The sequence below is a fragment of the Pongo abelii genome, chromosome 2 (assembly GCF_028885655.2).
Source record: "Pongo abelii isolate AG06213 chromosome 2, NHGRI_mPonAbe1-v2.0_pri, whole genome shotgun sequence".
NCBI lineage: Eukaryota > Metazoa > Chordata > Mammalia > Primates > Hominidae > Pongo > Pongo abelii.
The window spans coordinates 18,701,000-18,727,947 of NC_085928.1; the positions used below are offsets into that span (position 1 = coordinate 18,701,000).

Consider the following 26,948-nt stretch of genomic DNA (forward strand, 5'->3'; position numbering starts at 1 on the left):
AAAAAAAGAAGAAGAAAACATATGAGGAAAACTACATGACACTGATCTGCGCAATGACTTTTTGGATTTGATCCAAAAAGCACAGGCAACAAAAGCAAAAACAGACAAATCGGATTTCATCAAACTAAAAAGATTCTGCACCATAAAGGAAACAATTAACAGTGTTACAATTGGAAACAACTGCACCACAAAAGGGAACAATTAACAGGAAACAGTGAACAGCAGAGACAACCTATAGATGGGGAGAAAATTTCTGCAAGTTATACACCCAATAGAGAGTTAATCTCCAAAATATATAAGGAGCTCAAACAACTCAATTGTAAGAAAACAAAAACTGAATTAAAAAATAGGCAAGGGATCAAAATAGACATTTTTCAAGGAAGAACTGCAAATGGCCAATAGACATATGAAAAATTGCTCAATATTGTTAATAGAGAAGTGCAAATTAAAACTACAATAAGAGATCACTACACTTTTCAGAATGAGTAGGATGGTAGTTACAGAGGCTGGGGAGGTGATGGTCAAAGTGTACAAAGTCTCAGAAGGAATATGGTCTTTTTTTTAGTTCTATTGCACAGCATGGTGAATACAGTTAATAGCATATTACACATTTCAACATTGCTGAGAATAAATTCCAAATGTTCTCACCACAAAAATTTTAACCAGTTCAATTTAATTATTTAACATTATATTCATAAATCATAATATCAGTTTGTACCCCCAATAAAAGTATACAATTATGTACTTTCAATTTCCATGCAAGAGAAAATAGTGGTGAGGTGGGTCACCAGTGTGAGGGTGGTAGAAGCAACTATGGGCATAAATAAGATAGTGCAGGGAAAGCATATGACGTGAAAAGGGAAAGAAGGACAGAATTCTGGCAAATAATAGCTTTTAAGGAATCTTGTTTTAGGGAGACAGAGTCTTGTTCTATTGTCCAGGCTCAGGTGATTCTCCTACCTCAGCCTCCTGAGTACCTGGGACTACAGGCGTGCACCACCACATCCAGCTAATTTTTTTTTTTTTTTTTTTTTTTTGTAGAGATGGGGTCTTCCTGTGTTGCCCAGGCTGGTCTTGAATTCCTGGGCTCAAATAATCCTCTTGCCTTGGCCTCCCAAAGTGCTGGGATTGCAGGCATGAGCCACAGTGCCTGGCCAGGAAGAGGAACCTTTTAAGTGAACAAAGCTAAGAAAATGAATGGCCATGGAAGGAGGCAAAGCAGAAAGTTTCAAAAGAGGAATTATCAATAGGATCACATATAACAGGGAAGTCTAGAGACTGAGAAGTGAATGTTGGATTTGGATATTAGACTACTGGTGACGTTAGCAAGAGAAATTTTAGCGGAGCTATGCGGGCCGAGGTCAGGCTGCCATTGGTCCAGAATAGTGAATTGTAATGAAGAAGTAGAAATTGAGCATTGATGACACTGATGACTCTTCCAAGAACCTAGACACAAGGTGGTAAAGGTGGACAGAATTGAGGAAGACTTTTGTTTAAGATAGAATAGGCTTTGGCATGTTTATATGCTGAGGGATTAAAGATCAAAGAGGGCAAGGCTCAATACATAGGGAAGAATAGTGGATGACAGGAGACTGGGAACACAGAAGCCTGGGAGCTCTTGGAAAGAGGGGTGACACTTCCTCCGAACTAGAAGGGAGGTTAGGTACACACATATACGGGTAAGGGGAAATAGCAGTGGGAGCTTGAATAAAGATGTCTGATATTATAAACTTATGAAGCAATAACAGTTATTTGTTTGTGGGGAAGAAAGAGTTGTCTAGGAGAGAGTCAAGAATAGTGGAATAGCCATTGTGGGTTGTGGAATAGCCATTGAAGGTTTTGGAAATGAGGCTGCTCTTGAGGTGATGGACCACAAATATCTAAAAGCTTTTATATTGTGATTTTATTGTTTTCTCTGATCTAACCCATAGACACAGTTAAAGGGCAGAGATGTGTGATAAGAGTCCAGATTCCAGGTTGGAGGTTTGTCAAGCAGGTGTGGCTAAAGGACTAGTGGTTAAGGGAGTTAATGGTCCTGGTGAGAACAGTGAGGATGATGCACCTTAAGTCTGGAAAGGCTAGGGAAGGAATTATGAAGTGTGGTGGGAGTGCTGTCTATCAGAGGAGGTTGTGGGGGCAGGCATGGTAATCTTGCACAAATACAAGGAATAAAGTAGTAAGGCTAGAGAAAGTTCTGAAAAAGGAAAATGAGAATTTAGGATCACAAAATTCTCTATTGTGAAATAGCCTGATGTGTAACCCTAGAAGCAAATGTTCAAAACTGAGTAGGTGTAAAAAGCTGTAAGCAATTATGGCAAGGGTATTGGGTGGGCTTTCCTCTAGAACACTGAAGTCATCCAGGATGATGGTGGGACATGAGGTAGAAGGAAACAGGGAGATTGGTACCCAAGACTGGGGAATCTGGGACATTAACTATAACCATGGCCACAAATGATAAAAGTTAAAATAGTTGGATCCATACATTTTGGTAATAAGGGATTTTTGTATGGGATGGGAAGAAGCAATGGTGCAGAAGTTGAAGTGAGGACCTGGAAGAACATCCTCTGACCGTTCGTACAAGTCTGCATAATATGGGTGCATGGGCACATGTTCAGCCTTTTGTGGAGGGAAGGAAGTGTTCTCACGCGAGTTTTCTTGAAGTCCAGGAAGTGGCAACAATATTCAGTGAAGAGACTGGGACTGCAGGGGAGTTTATAAGGAGAAAGTGACTCCAGAGAACATGGGAAAGACTGGAAGTGAGGGGAACTGTGTGTTGGACTGGGGTTGGGGGAAGTTCAGGAGAAAAACCAAAGAGTGTGCAGATCGGGGAGTATATAGGAGAAAAAGGCATTTAGGGCAGTAGTGAAGGATAGCAGGAGCAGGCCTGAGTAGTGTAAGGTTCTAAATAGAAAGTTGTTGCCAAAATGGTAGTGTTTTCATCCCCTTGGCAATGAAAGGGGAAATATCACTACAAATGTTTCACTGCAAATATCACTAGGTTGTGAACCTAGGTTGTATGATTGTTCACCTCCCCCTCCCCACCTTTTTGGTCATATATATAACAGGATATATGCCAGGACAACAAATGTTTGCCTTTCCCCCTAGAGCATCATTAACATAATTACTCAAGTAAAAGAAGAGTCCCCTTTGATTGATTCAAGTAATAGAAAAGTTGAGTTCACATCTGTGCAGGTGGACACATGTGCCTCCATAAAACACATGTGGAGTTTTGAGAAGCAATGAGCTTTTATTCTTCTCATTTTTCATTATGATAGCCTGGACTTAACGCTGGGTTTCCTGAGTGACATGACTATGTGTCTGCAACAGTAAAAGGGTGAAGTTGCAGACATCTGGCAATTATTAGTAGGTAAAATAACAAAAACAAGAAAAATGTACTGAAGCAAATCATCACGGACTTTTTCTGTGAGATCAAACATTGAAGTAACAAAAAATGACATCAAACAGAACAAACTAAAACAATGAGCCTGGTGCATATAATCTACTTTTCTGATTATTGATTTTGGTGACCCCATGTCCTCCTCTAGCTCATAGTTCCATCATAAGCATTACATTTTATATCATTTATTAGAGTATTTTTAAAACATAAAAATCTGTTTTAATTACACTTAAATGTCTCTATGGATAGTTTTAATATTTATATTTTTAATCAATAGAATTACATCTTGATTATGTCTTTGGAAACGTATTTGTAGAGCTTAAAACACAGCTGAAATCATGTGGCTTTCCAATAGACTCCTTTGAAAAAGTGCTTTACTTTGCAGAATTATAAGCCAGAAAGTACTATGGCATAAGTTATTGCAAAGCATTGTGATTTATCCAGTAAAACACATGGCTACGGACCTTGTAAGCTTCTTATATTTAGCTACGTCCCCCTTACCCTCATAGAAAAGTAATCTCTGCATTATTAATGTACCTCAAGATTACTAAATGATCTACACAGTAGCCAGCCAATCTGTGGTGGCCCCCAATTTTATGCTATCTGTACTGGCACTGATTTCAGGCAATCACCCTTCCACCATTGCCCCCTCCTCTCCATGCTTGGAAAGATGCTTGCTCCCTCTTCTGGCCTTGTTTTGCTAGGAAAGGTTTTGGTAATAGAGCACATATTCTTTGTCATGCCACATTTTGAGCTGACCTTCCTGCTGGACATGTCTAAAATCATACTCTTAGCAACACTTAACACCGATTCACGTGGTCATCAGATTGGACTGGCCATGGTAGAATGTGGCCCAAATAAATCCTGGTGGGACTGGACTTACTGTGAACTTCTCCCACTCTAATACTGGACAAAATAATTGTATGCTCCCCAGTATCTCTTCATGCAGGAATGGAAGGCCTGTGTAGACAAATGACTGTCCCATCCAATTTTAGCCAAATGTGATTATCATATGCCAAACACTGACAAGAACAATTTATCTTGAACAGTTTGTCTTGGGCCTACGGCTTCATCATTAACTGGGAGTTAACCTGCTTTGTGATGACAGAAGTCTCTAAAATCCCCTTTTCAAGCACTATGGAACACTGATCTTACCTGGCTCATTTGCAGAGATCTCACACTTCACCAAACCAATTATGACCACATGAAACCTCCGAACTACTTATTCTAACCTAGTTGCCACTTTCCAGTTTTCTAAATCAAGCAAAGTTCTCAAACACCCGAGTGTCTCACTGGGATGTTCTACTGGATTTGCAATTGTGTTCAATTTGATTATTTGAAGTCAGTAGGTCACTTGAATACCATCAACTATCCTATTAAAAGATGCTGGTTGCCACACTTTTTTCCCCTTCTGCTTTTGTTTGGCAACTTAATGGTTCTCAACCTTGCTCCTGGTTGTTTATGGGGGTGTTTTATTTGCTGCCATCCCTCCCCCTTTTTCACTAGACTCTTGAATGATTTGGGAGTGCTAAGGTACCCAGTGCACTATTACTAAGCTCCCGATAAATATTTGCTGAGGATGATGATATTTACATTTTTAATGTCCTCAGAGTCTAGAATTTTGACTTGGACAATATTTTGAATTTTAGGGTTTAGATTAGGTTAGGTGTCTTAATGGGGTTCTTGTTCAGATTTCTTCATATTCCAAGTGTAGCAGAAAATAAGGTTACTATTTTCTTAAGCAACCACTAATGCTGAAAGAAAACATCAGTACATGCATGCGTTTCATTTCAAATTCATCATTAACATCAGCCACCCCCATTTTGAGGACTGATAGCTGATTTGAAGGAGCCCTCTGAGAATTTGATTGCATAGCCCTTTCTAGGGCACCAGGTAAATCCTCCTAAAAACAGCAGCTCCTGTTCTGTCCCTCTCCTGAATGGAAGCAGACTATCTGATTCCCATCCAGCCATTCTCAGGGAGTTCATTTTTCAGATACTCAAATGAGTGGTGAAACAGGTAATCCCAGAGCATTTGGGGGAACAATTTGGGGGGTGGAATATGAGTTTTCTTTCTTTAGAATGGAATTTCATCAGTGCCAGGCTAGCCCAGACCACAGGAAGTTTACGAATGCCTTTGTGATGGCTGGCAGGCTGGGTGAGAGTCAAAGTGGAGGTCCACACTTGAGCAGCAGGACTCTGGCTGAGAAGGTGAGTCAGCTTCTAAGGCCTTTTGGACTTGACTAGCAAGGAAAGCTGAGAGTAGGGACTATCTCCATAGCTGTCAGTGTGTCTCACGATGACATCCACAGAACTGTGTTCCTGAAGGTGATGCTATAAGTGTCAGAGTCTAAAAGATCTTGCAACCATTTTATAAATCCACACAGGCACCTCAACCCTTAGAACTGAAGTCACTTGTTAATATGTAAATGGTGGCTTCTCAGTCTATCCCCAAATAAAAATATGTCTTATAAATGTTACCAAATAAACATTTAAAATAATCATAAAATAGTTTACATATTTCATTATTTGGCTCAGAGTTCTGATGGTGAAGCCAAGTGCAGCTCTTTCCCTCCCTCGCATTCTAACTGGAACATGGTCCTTATCAAAGCGTCGACACCGCAGGAGCACTGAGGCTGACATAAAACCTGTCTGACACATTTTCTGATAAGGCAAGAATGTACTTTTCAGATCTCTTGAACATGGCCTTTCTCATCTGTCACCACTATATTTCTTCACTTTGCTGGCCTAGGGGAAAAATACTATATTCTAGGACTTTTCTTACAGGTTCATATCTCATTGGCTGTTGGTTCAATGTCTTGCTCACCCAATGAGAAGGCCAAAACACTGATAAAAGGCCTTGCTCACTCAGTGCTCTCGGAAGGCAGAACTCATCAGCTGACTTGCCAGTCACCCTCGCCACAGACACTGGCTTAAAAGGTACAGAACAAGATTTCAAAACTGTTTGTAAGGCTTATTGTGGGGGAGGGAGGGAGGGAGAGGGAGGAGAGAGATAGAGAGAGAGAGAGAGGGATATGTATCTGTTGCAGGGCATCAGCTCCCAATTTCTCATTGGAGGAGGTAACTTCATCTCAGCCCCCACTAAGCCCAGAACCAGCCTTGGTTGTGATGCCTACCCAGAGATACTACCAGCCCTTAGAGAAATTTCTGCAATGACTGAGCTTCTGGACAGAAGTCAGCCAGGCTTGAACCTGAGAAGAGATGCCCTGTGAAGTCCTTTTTTGGGCAGCACCAAAAATCTGCCAGCAGGTATATTAGTTCTCCTTTCTCTCGCCAGCTGGAAAGGAAAGAACCATTGAAAGTTATAAATAATTGAAAAGAAAATCAGATTGGTTTATTGCTTCTGCTTGTATACAGAGTTGAAGAACAAGTTTGAGTGAGTGCCTGGAGTGGGCGGTGGATGAGGGGAATTATGGAAGGGAGAGGGATTCGTCAAGTCTGTTATTTTTTAAGAGATGGGGTCTTGCTGTGTTGCCCAGGCTGGTCTTGAACTCCTGGGCTCAAGCAATCCACCCATCTCAGCCTCCCAAAGTGTTGGGATTACAGATGTGAGGCACAGCACCTGGCCTCAAATCTGTTCTTGAGCAGTAGAGAGGAAAGGAGAAAGGAAGGGACCCATTGGCTAAAATAAAACACATTTTTAAGAAGGGCAACTCTCAGTGAGTGGTTGTGATGGCCACCCTGCTAGGGCTCTTCCCTCGCCTCCTGGAGCTCCTCCCTTCATCCTCTCCTGTACTGCTGGGCCCAGCCTAGTGTGGAAGAAGAGTAAAGCTGAGCTAGAAGTATTTTCTGCTGGTGCCCCACCAATTTAAACACATTAAATTTGGAGTGTAGTTCTGCCTTTGTATGAGGCTTTTATCTATGAAGACATCCTGTTCTTGGACTCTGATACTGTAAAGAAAGCAAATGCCTTCACTTCATGATTGCATACCTAAATGAAGATTTAGCACATTTCATTATGGTAATCCTCAGCTCAGCCTCCACCCTGCATAGCTACTGGATTTATAAATTGCAGTCCAGTCCAGTGGCAGTTGGAGTCCCAAATTACTAAAAGCCAGAGCCAGGAAATCTTGGATTGTGCCAGTCTCAGAGTTTGCTCTTGATTCTGATTTTCTATGCTAGTATATGGAAATCATCTTGGACAGGTCTCCAGGGATTCCAGGGAAAGAGCATGGGTAAGAGTGGCTAAGCTCACCCACTTGGATATCTAAGTGCACGTTAGTTTGCATTTCCAAATCCGCTTCTAATTTGGATAGTACACTTTACAAAGCTTATTAGAAAACTGGTCTAAAAGAACACGTTCGAAAGAGCATTAAAAAGCATGAAGAGGAGACCTTCTAACCCCAATAGCAACATTTTGAGGTTTGACACAGCAAGAGATTTTTCTTTCTTTCAAAGAACATTATTTCTTTCTTTCAAAGGACAGCCAGCTCTCAAGAGTAATAGATAATAGCAATAGGGGAGCAATCCGACTCACATACAAGCTCCAAAGTTCACTGGAGGCAAGCATTCCATCCTCTCCCCTTACCTAACCTTCTCTCACTTGCTCACATAGACTTAACTAAATTTCATCTCTCGTTTTGCCCTTGACCACTCTTCTAGCAAACGGACTAATTAATAAGTGGTCAAAAGGCTGAAGAAAGAGAAGTCAGAGGCCACAATAGGCCCAAACTTGATAACCTGTGCCTGGAATATGGCAAGCTGGCCCTGTAATAACTTCCAGATGAATCACGGTTTTTTTCAGACACCAGCAGGTGAACTGAAATCATTCTATTTGCCTCCCACTTCTTCCATCCAGAATTACTGATCTCCGCTGGGGCTGGTAAAAACAGCTGGTTGAGGTCTCTAGCCTCTGGCCATTCTTAGGGATGGTCATTTTATTCCTAAGTGTAACCCCTTCTGGTGTGACCCATGTGTTTTCCGCCAACTCTCCACAAAGAAGGCCAGGCGAAACTGTCTGGGTGGGACTTCTGATAGGGGACAGCAGGACCTTGGAATCTGTCACTGTGGATGAGGGGGGCAGGTGGTCCATAATGGGGAAAGGAGGACTGAATAAGATTAGGCTCTGAGGTCTTCCTGGCCTTGACCTGTGGAAAGGCTTAGAACTCCCAGATGGTCGCTCTAGTTTTGAAGAAAGAAGGTTGTCCCCAGATGGCTCTGTCTCTGACATGCGCTTTCTGCATTGCACTGTTGCATCCTGGGTGGAGAGCAGGTTAGACGAGCCTGGCTCTGGAGAAAGGGTGGGTCCCTCACACATGCAGGGTGCAGTGGCATCCACTGGTGAGGACTTAATGGCTCCAGGATCTTTCTTTGGTTTTTCTTCTTTTGGGCTTTCCAGAGAGGAGGGAGAATCATCTTTGGCAGGTTTCTGAGTGGTCCCACTGGTTGAGCTGGGTTCCTCTTGGCTCCTCTCCAGAGGCTGAACCCCATTCTCCCCTGAGCTCTGAGAGGGCAGGGGCTGTGGGATCTGGGTGTACTGAATCTTGGGAGGGATGACTGGGACCGCCCTGGCCTGGCACATTTTGACCATGAAGGAGGTTCTCACAGCTGACACACTCACAGGAGCTGAGTTACGGCGGCCTGTCAGTGCATGAGCAACAATGTCCAGGTCCTGGGGGTCCTGGGGGTCCTGGGAGTAAACCCTCCAGGGGTCTGCTTTACAGTAAGATGAGGTCATCCATGTGACCTTTGGATCTCCCGGCTCAGAGACCTGCATTCCAGGTGAATTAAATGAGGCCATGTTCTCAAACCAGAAGAGGTCAGCAATGGGAATGGCAGGGTCCAAGTTGAGGGAAGAAGGCCTGTTTTTCCCTTTTGGGGGCCCACACTCTGTGCTCTTTAGCTGTAACTTTGCAGGGTGCTCTCCAGGCGAAGGGCTGTCCTGCACGCTGGGTGAACTCTCCTTGCTGCTCTCTGGCCCAGGAACACCACCTTGCTTAATCTGTGGACTGCTGTGCCCCAGGTGTGTCCCCAGCTCCTTTCCCTCTGCTAGGCTGATGGGGCTGGTTTCTGCTGGCTTGGGTTGCACACCACTTGGTCCCTTCTGGTTGGGAGGAGCCTCTGCCCCTTTCAGGCCAGAGAACTCTCTGAAGGACCTCAGGGCTTTCTCATCCCATCCAGTAATCTCTCTCCTGGGTGCCTGGGGCTGAAGAGGGTCAGAATTCCTCTCTGTTTCAAGATTAGCACAGCTGCTGGAGGAGGGAACCTCGAGAGTCCACTGGCTTTTAACTGTGGGTTTGCTATCTAGAGAATGGCTCTGGCGAAGGCTGGGCCTGTGGGAAAGCCTCTTCTCCAACTGGTGACCCTGAAGGCCTTGTACCTGGGCCTTGTGCGCGTCTTTCAGGGTGGGAGAGTGAAGGGGACTCGTCACCCACTGGGGTTCCTCCCAGGGCTCCACCATCTCCAGGCCATGCTGGGCAATGTCTGTCACAGTGTCATCTTCGTCACAGTCTGAAGGCTCCCGTACTGAATGGGTTACATCCTCCTCTTCTTGTGAGACGATCTCAACCTCCCTGGTTGGGCTTGGAAAACCACAGCCTTTCCCCTCGAAAGCAGCATTCTTTGAATTTTGCTTGTCACTGTGTCTTGGGGTTGCCTCCTCTCCCTGACAGAGGCTAGAGATCTCAGGGCTGTCTTGGGACTTCAGCTGGTCTATGTAGAGATCTGTCCTCAATTTCCTGGATGAGTCTTCTCTCTCCGGGCTGCCCTTTGAAAGCAGGACTGGAGGTGACTCCTCCAGAGGAGTTGGAGGGGGAGGAGCAGGTGGGAGTGGAGGAGACAGATTCCCTGGGCCTCCTACTTCCACTGTTGCTTGTGGAGATGCCTTCTCAAAAGGAACTATTTCCAGAGGAGCCAGGCTGGCGAGGTCTGGGTGCAGGCCCTGCTCAGGCTCCGGCTTCTCTCTGCTGGCTGCTGTGGAAGCCCCCTGTGTGCTCTGATTGGCTGGATCCCTAGTCCACACCTCCAGAGGGGCGGAGACTGGAGTAGGGAAGGAGCCGCAAGGCAAGCTCCCAGGAGGCTCTGGGGGAATGAAGGGCCTCAGACTCGACTCGAGAATAGGTTGAATTGGGCTGGTCTTCAGAGCAGGAGGTGGCAACGATGAGAGCTCCTCCTCAGATTCAATGATTTTCAGCTCCTGTTGAATCTCAGGCCAGATCAGGGCATTGGCCAGATCATCTTCATCCTGAAAAACATCAATAAACTGATTGTCTTAGAACCAAGTACTCTGGGTGCTGACATCAGCGTTTCCAGTGAGAGGGAAGGGACTGACAGTGCCAGCCTGTGCCAGTTCAGCAAATACAGGATGCAGCACCGATAATACCTGTGGCTATCTGAGTGCTCACCATGCACCATCACATACTTTAGCTGTATCATGTGTAATTTTCCCAACTACTCTAGGAGATAAACACTACTATAATTACTCCCATTTTATAGATGAGAGGTCTAGGTTCAAATAGATTAAACAATTTACCTGTCATAACAGCAGCACACCAGGACTGAAATCCAGTTCTGTCTACACCAAAACGTCTATGCACTGTTGCCTTATAAAACAACAAAAACCCTGGTCTCATTTAACTTCAGGTTCACTAGAAGGCACACAAGAGTGAGAGTCTTCCAGTGGAATGAAAACGTTAAGTCTTATCCTGACACCTGCTTTCCAAATAAGTAAATATAGTTCTTTTTTAAATTTTTTTTTTTTTTTTTTGAGACAGAGTCTCGCATTATCATCCGGGCTGGAGTGCAATGATGTGATCTCAGCTCACTGCAACCTCTGCCTCCTGGGTTCACACGATTCTCCTGCCTCAGCCTCCCAAGTAGCTGGGATTACAGGTGCACACCATCACACCCGGCTAATTTTTTGTATTTTTAGTAGGGATGGGGTTTCACTATGTTGGCCAGACCTTGTCTCAAACTCCTGACCTCATGATCCACCCACCCTGGCCTCCCAAAGTGCTGGGATTAACAGGTGTGAGCCACCATGCCTGGCCTTTAATGTTACTTTTTTTGAGACAGAGTCTCACTCTATTGCCCTGGATGGAGTGCAGTGGCGTGATCTCGGCTCACTGCAGCCTCCACCTCCTGGGTTCAAGTGATTCTCCTGCCTCAGCCCCCCCAAGTAGCTGGGATTACAGGCCTCTGCCACCCGGCTAATTTTTGTAGTTTTAGTAGAGATGGGGTTTCACCATGTTGCTAGGCTGGTCTCAAACTCCTGGGCTCAAGTAATTTGCCCACCTAGGCCTCCAAAAGTGCTGGGATTACAGGTGTGAGCCACCACTCCCAGTCTCTTTTTTCTTATTACCAAGGAAATACATATTTCACATGGAAAAAAATATGAATACATATTAAAATAAAGGCAAATACAAAGACATCAAAATCATATATCCTTACGCCCCACAGATAACCACTGTTAACATGATGGGGATTTCTTTGTTGTGGTTTGTGGAGCTGCCTACTCCTCCACCTTGTTTGTTGTCCCTGTCTCCCCTCAAGTCCAGCTTCCCTTTGTCCTTCTAGACTCCTCCCTTTCCCTACCTAAAGCCCAAAGCTATAGACAGGAAAGGGATGGAAGGAAGCCTGCTCAGGGCCAGGACAACCAATTTCAGTTTCTTTCTTTCTTTCTTTTCTTTTTTTTTTTTTTTTTGAGACAGAGTTTCACTTTTGTCACCCAGGCTGGAGTGCAGTGGCATGATTTCGGCTCATTGCAACCTCCTCCTCTCGGGTTCAAGCGATCCTCCTGCCTCAGCCTCCCAAGTAGCTGGGATTACAGGCATGTGCCACCACACCCAGCTAATGTTGTATTTTTAGTAGAGTTGGGGTTTCACCATGTTGGCCAGGCTGGTCACAAACTCCTGACCTCAGGTGATCCGCTCGCCTCAACCTCAGAAAGTGCTCAGAAAGGTGTGAGCCACCACGCCTGGCCCAGTTTCTTTCATTGCTTGCCTCAAGGCCTAATTCTGTCCCAGGGCGAGGCAGCTGGGGGACGAATCTCCATCCTGGGATGGCACAGGCCTTTGTGAAAGTAATTTTTGCTGCTGACCTCTCGTCCCTTCTCACCTAGCTCTAATCACTTGTTGTTTCATATTACAGTTACTTTAATGCTTGTCTGATTATTCCCAATGGACTGTGAGCTTCTTGAGGTCAGGATTGTGTTTATTCATCTTTGATTAATCAAGGCCAAAAGGTGCCTGGTATACTGTGAATGGGGGCTCAATAAAGGGTCTGCTGAACTGTAATGGATTCAATGTTTTCTTTCGAATTATTTCTTTCACATATCTCTGTGGGGTTACTTTGTCAAAATTAATCTGCTTCTACCACACTGCATTTATTTGTGAACATTTCTATTTTGCCTACTAGACTGTGCCCTCCTTCAGAGCAGGGACAGCCTCATCTCTTTACTCTCCTCAGCACCTACATTAACTGAGCTCTTACTAAGAAATCAATACTAAGAAACCATAAATTTAGATGAACAAATGAACATCTAAACTCCCTTCCACTTCGCTCTGCCCTCTCAGTAGGCGGACCCACAGTGCATCTTTTTGCTCAAGCCAGAAACCTATGAGGTGCCTTTGACGTTTCCTTCTTTCTCAGCCCTTATCTAATCCTTCAACAAGTCCTGTCCATTCTACCTTCTAAATAGTGATTGTAGCCCTTCATTTCTATCCCCATGGCCCCACACTAGTCTACATCTCCAGCTTTTCTCTCCTGGCTTACCACATACTCCCCTCCTGATGCATTCGTGCCTCCTTTCTTCAAGCCGTTCTCCACACAGAATAGAATGACCCATTAAAGACAAAATTCTGAACACCTCATATGCTTTCCCATTGCCCTTAGGTTAAACCCCAAATCCCTTCCAAGAAGTCCTGGCTCCTGCATCCCCCTGAGTCTCACTTTCTCCAGCCCGGCTATCCCAGCCTTGCTCCCATTCCTTGAATGGGAATGCTCTTTTCTACCTTGGATTCATGGCACATCTTATTCTTTCTGCCTGGAGGTCTCTCCTTTCCTAGTCCACCCACTGCCCCTTTCTTCCATCTAAGTTATCTGCCTAAATATGCACTCTACAGAGAAGCTTTCCCTGACCCTTGTGGCATGCCTCCTCCCTCTGACTAGGTTGGGTCCTCATGCTATGTGCTCCCATGCACTCTATGCTTCCATAGCACCCCGGGAATTACTTGTTCAATCTTTCCCCAACTAGGCTGTTAGCTCCAAGAAGGCAGGGATGGTTAAAGCCTTGTTCACTACAGTGATGCCAGTGTCTGGCACAAAGTTCATGTTAAATACATGTTTTGAATGAATGAATGAACTGATGTCTTTACTTGTTCCCTTGAATCCACTCGGTTCTATTTCCAGCACTAACTTTGCCTGCTTCTCAAAGCAATGCCATTCATTCCCACTGGGTCCTCCCTGTAATAATTCAATCAATCCCCATATGAATCTCTTCATCTTTCCCCTTCAACAAATGCAAATATATCTTATAGAGACCCTAGCTCAGCCATCCTGAGGCCTCCATGGCACTCCACTCTGCCCTAACTCCCAGCACATGGTTCTTTTGTGCACATTCTGAAAATCAAGACTCTAGAAGCAAGTTCAAAGGCATCCTCCTTTCTGGTGCCCTCCTCTGGTCACAGAGCTGCCTCTCAAATGCAGGACTCCTCCTTGGGTATCCTTGGAAAACCTCCTCACACTTTCTATGGAAGGACATCCCATAAAAACCGTCTTGGCAAATTCCACCTCCAAAAAGTAGACAAGGTTTAGTCAGCTCCAGCATTGTATTTTAACTTCTCCAGACCCCACGGAAGGAAAGAATGGATCCTGGAAATATTTATTGTTTTGGAAATAAGTGTAGACAACTGCCCATCCAGGATGTCCGGAAGAAGAAGGCTGGACTCTGTGAATGATCATGATATTTGGGACTGGGGTATGACAAGCAGGTCTTGTGCTGCTTCTGGGATTGAATGTCATTACATTCCAAGGACATGTTACTGGCTTATGGTGACCTCAGGTCAGGAATATTTAGAGTTGAGTCTGTATTAGGGAATCTGAACAGGATGTTTCCTCCCCATCACTGCAGGACTTCTGAAAAGTCCATTGCAAAACAAATCTCAGACCTTCATTAGAAGTTTGTCTCTTAAAGTCCCTTTGGCAGAAACTGATTTTTCAAAAAAAAATTTTTTTTTTTCAATTTACTTTAAATTGTACCAAGAGCCCTTGGGAAAAAATAACTCCACCTGGCTGGAGCAGGAGGAGAGTGCACCTTACCATCTCATGGAGAAGCACAGCTTCGGCTCTGGCCCTGGGGCTCTCCTGCAGGGTGCTGGACTCCATCTCACCAGCCTCTCGTCCCTCCTCCACCACCTTCTCTGGATTTGGCCTCCTCTCTAATTCATTTGAATGTTGAGAGCTCAAGGAGCTTTCTGGGGTTTTCTTCTCCTCCAGGTGGGCGCCTGGCTCCTGGGACAGGCCTTTGCTGCATTCCACTGTCCCAGGTGCTTCAGGTACTGGCTTGGCATCCTCAAGACCTGCCTTCTTAGGTACAGAAGCTGCAGTGAAAATGAGAGTTATCAGTTAAAGGAGACTTCATTTCAAGAGAGACTGTTCCCAACACAGTCACTGTCCTGTCTCCTGGCCCTATTTCAGAAGGATGGAGGGAATTCCCTCAGCTCACCACCCCTTGCATTTACTCTTTTCTCCTAGCAATGTCCTGGCCTGAGTTCCCAGAGTCACAGATTGTCAGAGAAGGAAGGGACCTCAAAGATCACCTAGTCCAGTGGTTCTCAACCAGGGACCATCTTGCTCCTACCGTTTTCTTCTTCCAGTGGACATTTGGCAATGTCTGGAGACATTTTTTGGTTGCCACAACATTGGGGAGGGGTGAATGCTACTGGCATCTAGTGGATAGAAGCCAGGGATGCTGCTAAATATCCTCCAGTGCACAGAACCTGTCCCACAACAAAGACTTATCCAGTCTAAAATGTCAGTAGTGCTGAAGTTGAGACACCATGCTCTAGCCCAGTCTCTGACTTCTCAAATAACTAGTCAGACTTCGAGAAGTCTATCTAGGTGCCCAAGGTTACAAAAATCTATTATTCACATCTTGCTTCTTATAATTATGATTAACAGCTTCCTGTGTGACTCTTCCCAGGGTTTATCTCCTGTCAATTTGGAGCTATCCAAAGTGACTAAGCTCTGTTCTTAAACATCTACGAAGAAGCAGGCAGATCTCAAGTTTGGCCTCTATTGCTTTGCATGAAGGAAAGCCCCATTTCTTTGCATAAAGCTGTTTCCACACTCTGGATTAAAGACTGAGTGAGTACCCAGGACTGTGCTCAGCACGTAGCAGGCCCTCAAGAAAAATTATCATTTACAGTGCTATTAAAGAAACCTGGGTTCAAATGCTAATTTCTCAATGAATCTTGTAATCTTGGTACAAAGGCATCATAAGACTTGCTTTTCAGGGCTGATGTGAAGATAAAGTAGACAATGGAGACAAAGCATATAGCAGTGTCTGGCACACAGCACAAGCTCAGAAAAGTTTGTTGGTTAAGATTGGTTAAGACCAAACCACTCATTGCCATTGTTTACACTGGTGTCTTAACTCTGAGGTGTCTCACCCCAAGGCCAGCCCAGCAACTCAGATCTAGTGACAGCATCCTGATGTCTGAACTAAAATGCTTCAGAATTCACAATAGTAGTATTTCCTTTTGCCCATCACTTTGCAGGCTTATTTCCTGAAATTCAATTTTATCTCTGAATATGTAAAATATTTACCGAGTTCGAAAGTTGAAACTACAGGTCATTCCTTGGTATCCATGGGGCGACTGGTTCCAGGACCTCCCCCCAATACCAAAATCCATGTGTGCTCAAGTCCCTGATATAAAATGGCATACATAGTATTTGCATATAACCTATGCACATCTTTTTGTTTTAAATCATCTCTAGGTTGCTTATAATATGTAATACACTGTAAATGCCATGCAAATAGCTGTTATACTGTATTGTTTAAGAAATAATGGCAAGAATAAAATCTGTACATGTTTAGTACAGATGCAATTTTTTATTCTGGAGATTTTTGATCTGTGATTGGTTCAATCCATGAATGTGGAACCTTTGACTGTCGAGGGCCCACTGTATATAAAAAGGCCCCTTCTTGCTGGCCCAGCCACATGTCTGTTGTTCTACCAGTCCCCCTGCCACGCCTTGCACTCTTCTGCTCTGGTCCTCCCTGTGGTTGCAATCTAACCCATTCTTCAAGGCAAACCTAACAACACCTATTTCAAGGCTTCCCAGACCAACCTCTTCTTGGTCACCCACCATGTGTTCATCCCTGTTGCTTCTGGTTTGTTCCACACTCCCACTGTCTCTTATAGATAACTACTTTTATTAGTTTATTGGTTTATTCTGCCAGAGTTTATTTTTGCATATTTAAACAGATACTTGTATATATTTTTGTTTCCCATCCTTAGTACACAAAATACACTATGTGATACAGATTGTTGTTTGCTTTACATTTTCTCACTTAACATATCTTGAACCAAGCCCATGCCATGTTAGTAGAGAGGGAGATGAGTCATTTTTTTCTTCTTTTTTTATTTATTTATTTTATTTATTTATTTATTTTTTTTTTGAGACAGAGTCTCGCTCTGTTGCCCAGGCTGAAGTGCAGTGGTGCGATCTCGGCTCGCTGCAATCTCCGCCTCCTGGGTTCAAGCGATTCTCCTGCCTCAACTTCCCTAGTAGCTGGGACTACAGGTGCCTGCCACTGCACCTGTCTAATTTTTGTATTTTTTAGTAGAGACAGGGTTTCATCATGTTGGCCAGGCTGGTCTCAAACCCCTGACCTCAGGTGATCTGCCTACCCCAGCCTCCCAAAGTGCTGGGATTACAGATGTGAGCCATCGCGCCCGGCATGATCATTCTTTATGATGTGGCCTCGTTTGGGTTTCCTTCAAAGCAGATCCTGAAACAGGGTCCTAGTAGCGGGTGGCTTATTTAGAAGGTGGTCCCAGGAAGCAGAAATGAGAAAGTGAGAGGGACGGAGGAAAAGTCAATAAAGAGTATTTAGTTGAGTTGGTTCCCATTTTCAGCAACTGGGACTCAATCCCTGGTAACCCTAAGAAGCACTATGTAGAATGTGTCCCACAACAATCCCTCCAAATGATGAGAAGGTGGGTCATTTATCTACCAATTCCTGGCTTGTATTACTTGAGAGCTACCCCAGTTAATTCTCCATGCTTCAGGGCTGTCCCACGCAAAGGCTGAGTGAGCCAATCCCTTCATAAAATGCTCTGAGGCAGAAAACCAGAAACGTAAGGCAGACATCGGAGATAGGTGCCTTTCATGTGCACAGAAACTGTCCCCGACAGATGCGCTGGAGTTTGGGGGAATGTGGCACAAGGCTCACAAAGCTATGGACTCTATAGAACTTCACTGTGTGGATGCTCCCTAGTTACTCAACCAGACCTCTAAAGGGGGGCATTTGGGTTGTTTCCAGTCCTTTGCTATTACAAATAATGCCATGACATGCAAGCATCGTTTTGTATTTATGCAACCATTTATTTAGGATAAATTCTTAGGAGTGAAACTTTTGGGTGAAAGGGTAAATGCATCCATAATTTTTAAATATATATTTTTTAACATTCTCCTAAAATCTAGTAGTTGGAGGAACTTGCCAGTGTCCCTTTTTGTAGAGCTTCTTTCCATTGACCATGACCATTAATATGGATTCCTGTGTGAGGTGTGGAGGAAGGGCCCGTGCTAACCATGAGTTTGTACCTATCACTCACTCCCCTGCTGAAAACCCTCAATGGCTCCCTATTGCCTCCATTATGGCATGCAAAGCCCATCTCACTGTGGCCCAGCCACATGTCCTCTCTTCTCCCACTCCCCTAACAGGCCTTGTTCTCCCCTGCTTTTGTCCTCCCTGTGATTCCAATTGAATCCATTCCTCAAGACATAAACCTAACAACATCTCTTTGTAGCTTTCCCATACCATGTCCCTTAGCACTCAGTGTTATTATCTACGTGCTGCACAGTCCTCAGGTTACCATGATCCCTTTTCAGGTACATGGCTTCTATCCTTGGGTAAGTTCCCCAGAACAGAGGCAGTATCTATTCCTAAAAATTACCTGAAAATCTTCAACAAATTTTTGTTGGCTGACAGATTTGGTGGCTACTTCTAAACTACAAGAAATCCTATAGCTCAAAAGGGAAGGGCATTGTCACGTTCCCAGCATGTGACACATTATACACAAAGCGGGTGACCATAGAGGCAGAGATTGATAATCGTTGCCCAATATCTATCCTCTTCTTTATTTGGAGCTAGAACGTCCCCCACCCCCCAAGTCTTAGCTAGGCACATGGCTTTCCATCTAGTGACATTTCTCAGCCTCTTGAGGGTAGGGTGGCTATGTGAAATACGTTTGGCAGATGGGAGGCAGTGGAAACGATGTGTGCAGCTTCTAGGTGACATCCTTAAGTGGAAGCTGCTTGGCTTCTTCCTCTAGCCCTTTCCCATGGGTGGGAATGTGACTGTGGGGGTGTTGAGCCTACTCTAACCACGCAGACAAGGACAACACCCCTGGGTATGGCTGAAGGAGCCTGGAACACCAGATCTCCTGGATCACAGTCGCCTTATTCTGGACTTCTGTGTAAGATAGAAATAAACTTCTATCTTGTTTGAGCCGCTGTATTTTTGATTTTCTATATTATAGCAGCTTAGCCTGTACCTTAACTAATAGAATCAACTAATGAGTTTATAAGGTAAGCTTGCTCCTGATTAAAAAAAATAGGGCAAAACAAATTTTTGTAGGTGTTATAGAATCATATTTCAGATGCACTAAAATAGAACTAAGAGAATTCTATTGTAAGTTCTTTAGTAAAAGAATGAGGCAACCCCTAATATCTCTTAGGGAAATTCTGGATTTTCATTTATCAAGTTTCTGTAAAGCTATATGTTTATTCTGATCTTCCTTAACAAGCCTTTCTAGAAGGGGATGCAGAGAGTGTCAGCTGTAATTTTTAAACCAGCCCATAAGCTCATCCTTCACTTTCAGAAGGATTCGGTTTGTTGTCCTTTCTCCCCACCAGCTGAGGATGAATAGCAGGACATGCTCTTGAATCAGGTAAAAGTCAGATAATCAACCATGATGATTACATTGATTAATCCTTCAATTTTTTCATTCAGAGTAATCAGTATTTACAATCACTTAACTTTAGTTAAAATGCACTACTTACTCGGTATCTCTACGCTTTGGGTCACACTGGAATTTCACTTAGATTGGCCAAAAGTGGGAGAGTTGGTTTGACCAGAGCAACTAAAAGTTTAATTGGGTAACCTGGAAAATTGCCTTTAGTTCTTTTTCTTTTGCCCCCTGCTACTGCACAACAGAAAGAAAAATATTTAATTAATGAAAGTGAAGTTCTCCACATGGAATAATCACGGAAGAAGATAAGACACTGAAGTTAACTTCACCCCATCAGAGAGCAGGGTGAGGGGACCTGTTGCCCCTGAGCCTTTCAGCAGCCCCCTTCCACCCTTAGTCTCAGATCTGGATGGCTGCCTTCCACAAGGCCCCTCTTTCTGCCCTGACTGCCCATTGGCCACAGGTAGGAAGGCAGGCTGGAGTCTCCATTGGTATCTTTCCCAGACCAACTCAATACAAAATGTGTATTCTTATTTATAGAGAGGAGAGAGGGGGAAAAACGGATAACAGACTGTCTCTAAAAGACCCCATGGGACCCAGAGACCTAGTCTTCCAGAGAGGATAACAAATCTCACAAAAGCCTTTGGAAACACTGTTTTCCTCAAAGCCTTCACTCCCTCCCCTATCCCTCATCCTGCTGCACCCACACCAGCCCACGACATCGTTTTCCAGACAAGGCATCACTTGATCCCCTGAGATTTGCTCATTTGTGTACCCATCCTGAAAGGAAATGGGAGGAAAGGACTAATATTTACTCACATCTTCTGTGAGCCAAACTATGGACAGGTATTTTATGGACATTTTCCCATTCAGACCTCACTACAGCCTTTAGGATAGAAGTCTCCCCAGCTTTGCAGATGAGAAACAGGCTCCAAAATTTCCCACTGCCAAACTGACAAAAAGCAGTAAAGCTAGCATCCGAATCAGCCCAGTTGGGTTCCAAAACCTACATACTTCCCACAACATGTAGCTGCCCGGAATGCCCTTTCTCTTCTTTTCTGCGTGGAGAAACCCTACCCATTTATGAAGGCTCAGTCCAAATGTCACCTCTTCTAAATCTTCCTGGAATCCTCCTGAGATGACCGTCTCTCCTTCATGCCCTTGCCATCTGTTAAGAACACCTCTTTCATGATGCTTTGGGTACCTAACCCCTCCCTAATTCCAAAAATCCTGAGGAGGCTCTTATGCTGCTTCCATAGGCTGACCCTGTGCTGAACTTCAGCGCAGAGTTTCAATTTCCCTTCTTAGTTTTTGAGCTCACTGTGGGGAAGGGATCATGTCTTAACAATCTTTTAACTCCACAGCCCACAGTGAACACAAGAGGGAGCGTGGTATAGTGTTACAAGCATGGATTTTTTTAAAGTCTGGATTAAAATCCTGGTTTTTCCACTTCCTTGCTATGAGTGATTGAGCAAATAACCCATTCCTCTTTAAGGAAATGGGGATAATAGTGACTATCTATATCATAGGATAGAGGGGAGAAATGAGATAATATTTGCAGGACACTTAGGAGAGTGCCTGACAACCTAATAGGTGCTGAAAATGACTAATATTAACGGAAAAGAAACATTCCTAAATCACAATAAACATTTGTTGGTTTGATTGTCAGCCATCCTTTCCTTTGGGGTTCTCCCTCCTTCCATTTTATGTGGCCCATGTTTGCTTGTTAATTAAAGAAACTCTCTTCACTCCAGACACACCCAGAGACTCAAGTCTGGCCAATCTCAGAACCCAATTAGCTGGGAAACAGTGATTGGTCCAAGGCTGGGCATGGGACTCAGGCAGATCCAATCAGAATCCTTCCTGCATTTGATATCAGAAAATTGGGAGAGGGATGCTCTTTCTCGTTGCTAGGGTTGCTAGCCATGTTGTCTGCAAATATAAAGTAGAAATAAGGATGGGTGGATGGAAAGAGGAGACTAGAAGAACTGAATCCCCAATTCCAGCTCTGCAGCTCTGCATTCCATTCTGTGAGTTTTTCTCCTGCCTTCTCACTCTGTGAGCAAATGAAATAATAATAGGTAACATTTATTATATACTTATTTATGTAGACACTGTTCTGAGAGCTTCATATGTATTAAATAATTTAATATTTACAACAAACTTACGAAAAAGGTATTGTTAACATAATTATTCCCATTTTACAGATTAAGAAACCGAGGCACAGAGTGGTTACATTAACCTGCTGAAGATCACGCAGTAAAATGGCAGAGCGTGGATTTGTACCCAATCGGGCTCTAGAGCCCACAGGCTTAACCACCGCACTATATTGCCTTGCAAACTCAAGCAAATTTAAGTCTGGTTTTTCTCTCTTGCAATGGAAAGATACCCTCTCTCCTCTACTTACCTGCAGAAGTCTCAGCTCCCAGCGGTTTCTCTTCTTCTGGCCAGCCTCCGCTCTCTGATCCATGAAAAGAAAACTCTTCCAGGCTGGAAAGAGACTGCAGCTCCTTCGGGGGTGTTCTGCACGGCGTGCTGTTGGTGCTGATGACCGCGGACACGCGGAGCGGCACAGACACCGCAAAGGGCTCGGAGATGTTCAGCGCCTTGCGCTGGTGACGCGGCGAGGGCTCCATCTGGAAGAGGCTGCTGGTGAAGACGGATTTGCTAGGGCTGTCGTTCGAAGTGTAGAACATACCCAGCATCTTTGGGGCTGTTTGCTCGCCCTCCGGATCCTCAATAGGCCGGAAAACCTTCAGCTGTTCCGGTGGGGGCCGGGCCTGAGAGCCCTGGAGATGGCTGCGATCACTGCTCACATCAAAGCCACCCTCAGCCCCCGGAGGCATTCCCTCCTGGCCCCATTCGCCCTCCTGCTTGGTGAGGTCACATGAGCTGCCGGTGCCGGTGGAGTGCATCTTTGTTGCTGGAATGAAAAATCCACCGGTGGTAACTGTTCGATTGAAATTTCCCTTGGTTTCTTTTCCTAGTAAAAAGGAACAAGTGTATGGTCAGCAGCCTGGGCACACATATAATGGCAGGCCTTCCAGTAAGGGCAGGCACACGACATTTGAATACTAGAGAGGCACAGCATTCTAACAGGGGCATAACTGCCCACATAAAGACAGGTAACATCTGGATGAGAAAAGAGAAAGCATTTCCTCATATGCACAGAATTTCAGCATGATGCTTTGGTAGGTTCATTTGCTGTTGTGCCATACAGATCACTTTTAAATTTTGCAGGTAGAGCAGTTTTCAAAAAAAGATTACTGCTAAAGTTGCTAAACAGAGCCATCATCTACCAGGCATTAAATGTAGACCATGAAAAAATAAAGAGACAGATGGGAGGCGGTAGGATGATGTTTGCTCAAAATGAAGAAGACAAAAAGGAAAAATAAACAGAATCTTGTCTTATTTTAGAACTTTAAAACTTTTTGTTTTAGGTTTTCTCTGGCAGATGGATCCAGACAGGGGGGTTTGATTTCCCAGCAAGGAAACAAATGCTATTAACAACTAGACCTTCCCCACCTTTTCTCAGGCTTCTTCCTGTTGATTCAGAGGATGAGAAACTAGAAATGTAAATTAACTAAATGTTAGAAAGCACAGTTGTGAGGAGTGATTTTTTTTTTTTTTTTTTTTTTTTTTTGAGATGGAGTACAGCTCTGTCGCCCAGGCTGGAGTGCAGTGTCATGATCTCGGCTCAGTGCAACCTCCACCTCCTGGGTTGAAGTGATTCTCCTGCCTCAACCTCCTGAGTAGCTGGGATTACAGGCACCTGCCACCATGCCCAGGTAATTTTTGTATTTTTAGTAGAGAGGAGATTTCACCATGTTGGCCAGGCTGGTCTTGAACTCCTGACCTCAGGTGATCTGCCTGCCTCGGCCTCCCAAAGTGCTGGGATGACAGGCATGAGCCACTATGCCCAGACCAAGTTCTTGACTTAGAAATGAAGGCAAGGAAGAGAAAAGCCTACATGGGAAGTAAATAAGCTTGGAGATGATATGCGAGTTGCCAGGAATCCAGAAAATAATTTCTAACTTGGTACTAAGCACTAAACTGGGCATCTTACATAACTGTATGCTTAAAATTCTTATGACCACCCTGTAAGGAAGTGTAATGATCTTTAACACATGAGGACATCGAGACTTAGCAGTTAGATGACCTGTCCAATACTCACATGCCATGTATATAATGACCTATACGTTGAAATACTAACTCCTGCAAAACTGGGCAAGAACTGCCAAGAAGTTTCCAAACCAAAGCAAATAGATGAATATAAAAGTTAAGAAAATGCTGAAAGTATCAAGTTAACTTAAGAAGATCTCACTGGGTATTATACAGGTTTAGAATTATTATTATTTATTATTATTATTATTTTTTGAGACAGGCTGGAGTGCAGTGGCGCAATCTCAGCTCACTGCAATCTCTGCCTCCTGGGTTCAAACGATTCTCGTGCCTCAGCCTCTGCCTCCTGGGTTCAAGTGATTCTCGTGCCTCGGCTTCCTGAGTAGCTGGGATTATAGGCATGCACCACCACACCTGGCTAATTTCTTGTATTTTTTTTTTTTTTTTTTTTAGTAGAGAGAGGATTTCACCATATTGGCCAGGCTGGTCTCAAACTCCTGGCCTCAAGTGACCCGCCTGCCTCAGCCTCCCAAAGTGCTGGGATTACAGGCATGAGCCACCACACCCGGCCCAGGTTTAGAATTATTTTTAAAATGTTGTTCTAAAGATTTTCTGTATTGTTTTGGTCTGACCCATTTTTGAAAGAGAAAAATGTCTTGTATTAAAGGGGCCAGAAAGTCATGGGATAAGTATAGGAGAGTTTTAACAGTCTGTTGCCAGACAAGTCCTTTGCCTTGTAATTTGTAGTGGTGCTTGTTGGTTACTTAACAGAAATAGAAGAGAGAGATACAGGCAAGTCAGCCCTGAAGGATACAGCTGTGAGAACAAATGTTGCATGTTATTTTGGTGGTCGGTATTACCTCGTGTGCAACTGTATCCACGTCTACTCCAACAAAGGATATTGTGGTTTGCACATGGCTAATACATAGCTGGTGCCTAATTAATGTTTAATGATACATAATGAATGAATGAATAGATACATGAATGAACCTACCAACTGAAAATCATGACTTGACACAAAAACTAGGAAGCGAATGCATATGGAAACAGCCAAATTCAAGATACATAGGCCTCTAGGCATAAAACCATACGGCATAAACCAATGCTTGGCTCTTTCTTTCTGTCCAAAGGGGAAGCCTCTTCTGCCTTAGGTTTCAGGTGTTGACCTTTTACCTGGTTCAGGTTTGAATGAAAAGCAGCCATGGACTTCAGCTGTGGCTAGAGGAAGGATGGGCAGAGGATGGCTCTTTAGGCCTAGCCCTGGAGTAAGGTAGGGGAGGTTATGGGGCTATGTGAACCCCTTGAGTTAGGGTAGGGTCAGGGAGGGATTTGGGACTAGGTGGTTGTGTGTGATTGTGACTATAGAGAAGCAGGCATGACAGCTTATAAAGGCAAGTGAGCTCCAGCCTCCTAGTTGTAATCTCCAACTCAGAAACTACTTGTAAAATCTTACCTTCCACAGGCACTGAACACAGTGAGTCCATGCTTTTAGCTGGTCGGATAGTAGCCTTTTCCACTAAAGACAAAAGAAAAATATCCCTGATGAATGCATATTAACAGAAAGCATTCAGAAAAATAGGTCAGGCTGTTTAAGTACACAAGACAAAATTATTTAGGAAAGTTTTTCAAGTATAATTGATCCCCTTGGAAACATTCCTCTACCCCACCCTAGATGTTCCTACTTTCTTAATGGGACAGACCTAATAAACTCAGGGCAGTTATAGATCAAAGTTTTATTAACATTTTACAATAAAGGTAAATTGCAATTTTGTCAAATAGCTCATAGCAAATGAGGAGTCCTGAGCCCAATTTTACTTTACAAAAAGTATTCAAGGATGAATCCAGGGGTAGAATCCATGAGGCTCCAGGGCATTCTTCGTATTCAGCAGGCCAGAGAGCAGAGAGCTGAGACCACATGTCAGCTACTGCAAATTTGGTACAGCAGGTGAGAGGGCCCAAGGGAATTGGAGTTAGGTTTCTGCCACATGCAGCTCTGTTCCTTGAGGCCTGCAGGCTGGGTGCTCCCCAGTGATCTCAACCATTAGCTTCACCCTGAACAGATCCCAGTAAAACCTTTTTTGCACACTTACTCTGTGACTGGGTATGCACCATGCATCTTTGTAAGCCACCTTAGCAGCTTTTTGGAAGAGTGTGGTTTAAATGAGTAAAAACTTATTCCAGGCATAGCATTACATAGATGCATTCACAAACACCATCTCTTTTCAGGGAACAGAATTGGCTGAAAGGTAGTTCCTTCTAGGTCGAGCTTGTCAGGAGGGGAAAGAGGGCACTTGGAAGCAGGAGGCCCAGGACTAGTAGCCCTTAAGGTAACTCTGAATTCAGAAACATCTGGGTTTGAATTCCAGCTCTGCCACTTTTGGGCTGTGTGACCTCAGACAAGCAGCTAAACATTTTTTTTTTTTTTAAGACAGGGTCTTATTCTGTTGCCCAGGCTGGAGTGTGGTAGAGTGATCATAAGCTCACTACAGCCTCAACCTCCTGGGTTCAAGCAATCTTCCTGCCCTAGCCTCTGGAGTAGCTAGGACTATAGGCACACACCAACAAACCTGGCTAATTTAAAAAAATTTTTTAGAAACAGGGTCTTACTATGTTGCCCAGGCTGGTCTCAAACTCCTAGACTCAAGCAATCCTTCTGCCTTGGCCTCCCAAAGTGACAGCTAAACTAAACTCCAGTTTTATCATGTGTAAAATGAGAAAAATAGAGTTGTTGTGAGGATTAAATGGGTAATGGCTATAAGGTAATTATATTGTACTAATCTGCAATAGAGTAAGTACTCATTAAAAAGTAGCAATTATTGATTGTTGTTGCTGCTATTCAGGATGCATCAGGGCTCAGCAACAAAAGGGAAGACAGGAGAAGGTTCTATGAGAAGCAGTTAGAGTTGGCTTTAACCAAAATTGAGCCGTAACTCAAGCTTGTTTTTGTCTCTTGTTTAAAGTTCCCCTGTTCTTCCTCCTTGATCCAAACCTGCTCCTTCTGGGAGGTTCTGAATTAGCCCCTTGGTCTCCCAGCTTGGGGCTTCTCTCTCTCTGGGGCCCACTGTGGGACGCCCAGACATCTCCATGCAAATCCTTTGCAAAGGCAGAGATTGCCTTTCACCTCCTCACTTCCAATGTGCCCCAGAAGTCTTATCCTTTGAAGATCTGCTATTTCCACAGATCTATAAATTGATTTACTGCCCTGAAACTACCTGATCAGCATCCCTTTGTTTGTGTATTCTAGGACATGCACTGCCTTTGTTTTCCAGG

At 44.1% G+C, this 26,948-nt stretch overlaps 1 protein-coding gene across 2 annotated transcripts in view; it reads right to left on the minus strand.

The window, feature by feature from the left end:
* Positions 1–6,729: 6,729 nt before the first annotated feature.
* The window catches only part of ARHGAP31 (Rho GTPase activating protein 31), a 125,386-nt gene continuing 105,167 nt past the window's right edge, over positions 6,730–26,948 (minus strand). Inside the window, exons 9-12 of one of the 2 annotated variants that reach the window (XM_002813254.5) lie at positions 25,132–25,194; positions 21,964–22,539; positions 14,674–14,954; positions 6,730–10,600 (exon numbers count right to left, since the gene is read on the minus strand). In XM_002813254.5, coding sequence (XP_002813300.3) covers positions 8,183–10,600; positions 14,674–14,954; positions 21,964–22,539; positions 25,132–25,194 — 3,338 coding nt within the window. In that variant the 3' untranslated portion in view covers positions 6,730–8,182. The remainder of the gene's footprint in view (positions 10,601–14,673; positions 14,955–21,963; positions 22,540–25,131; positions 25,195–26,948) is intronic. The other variant, XM_054551444.2, reaches the window with a different exon arrangement.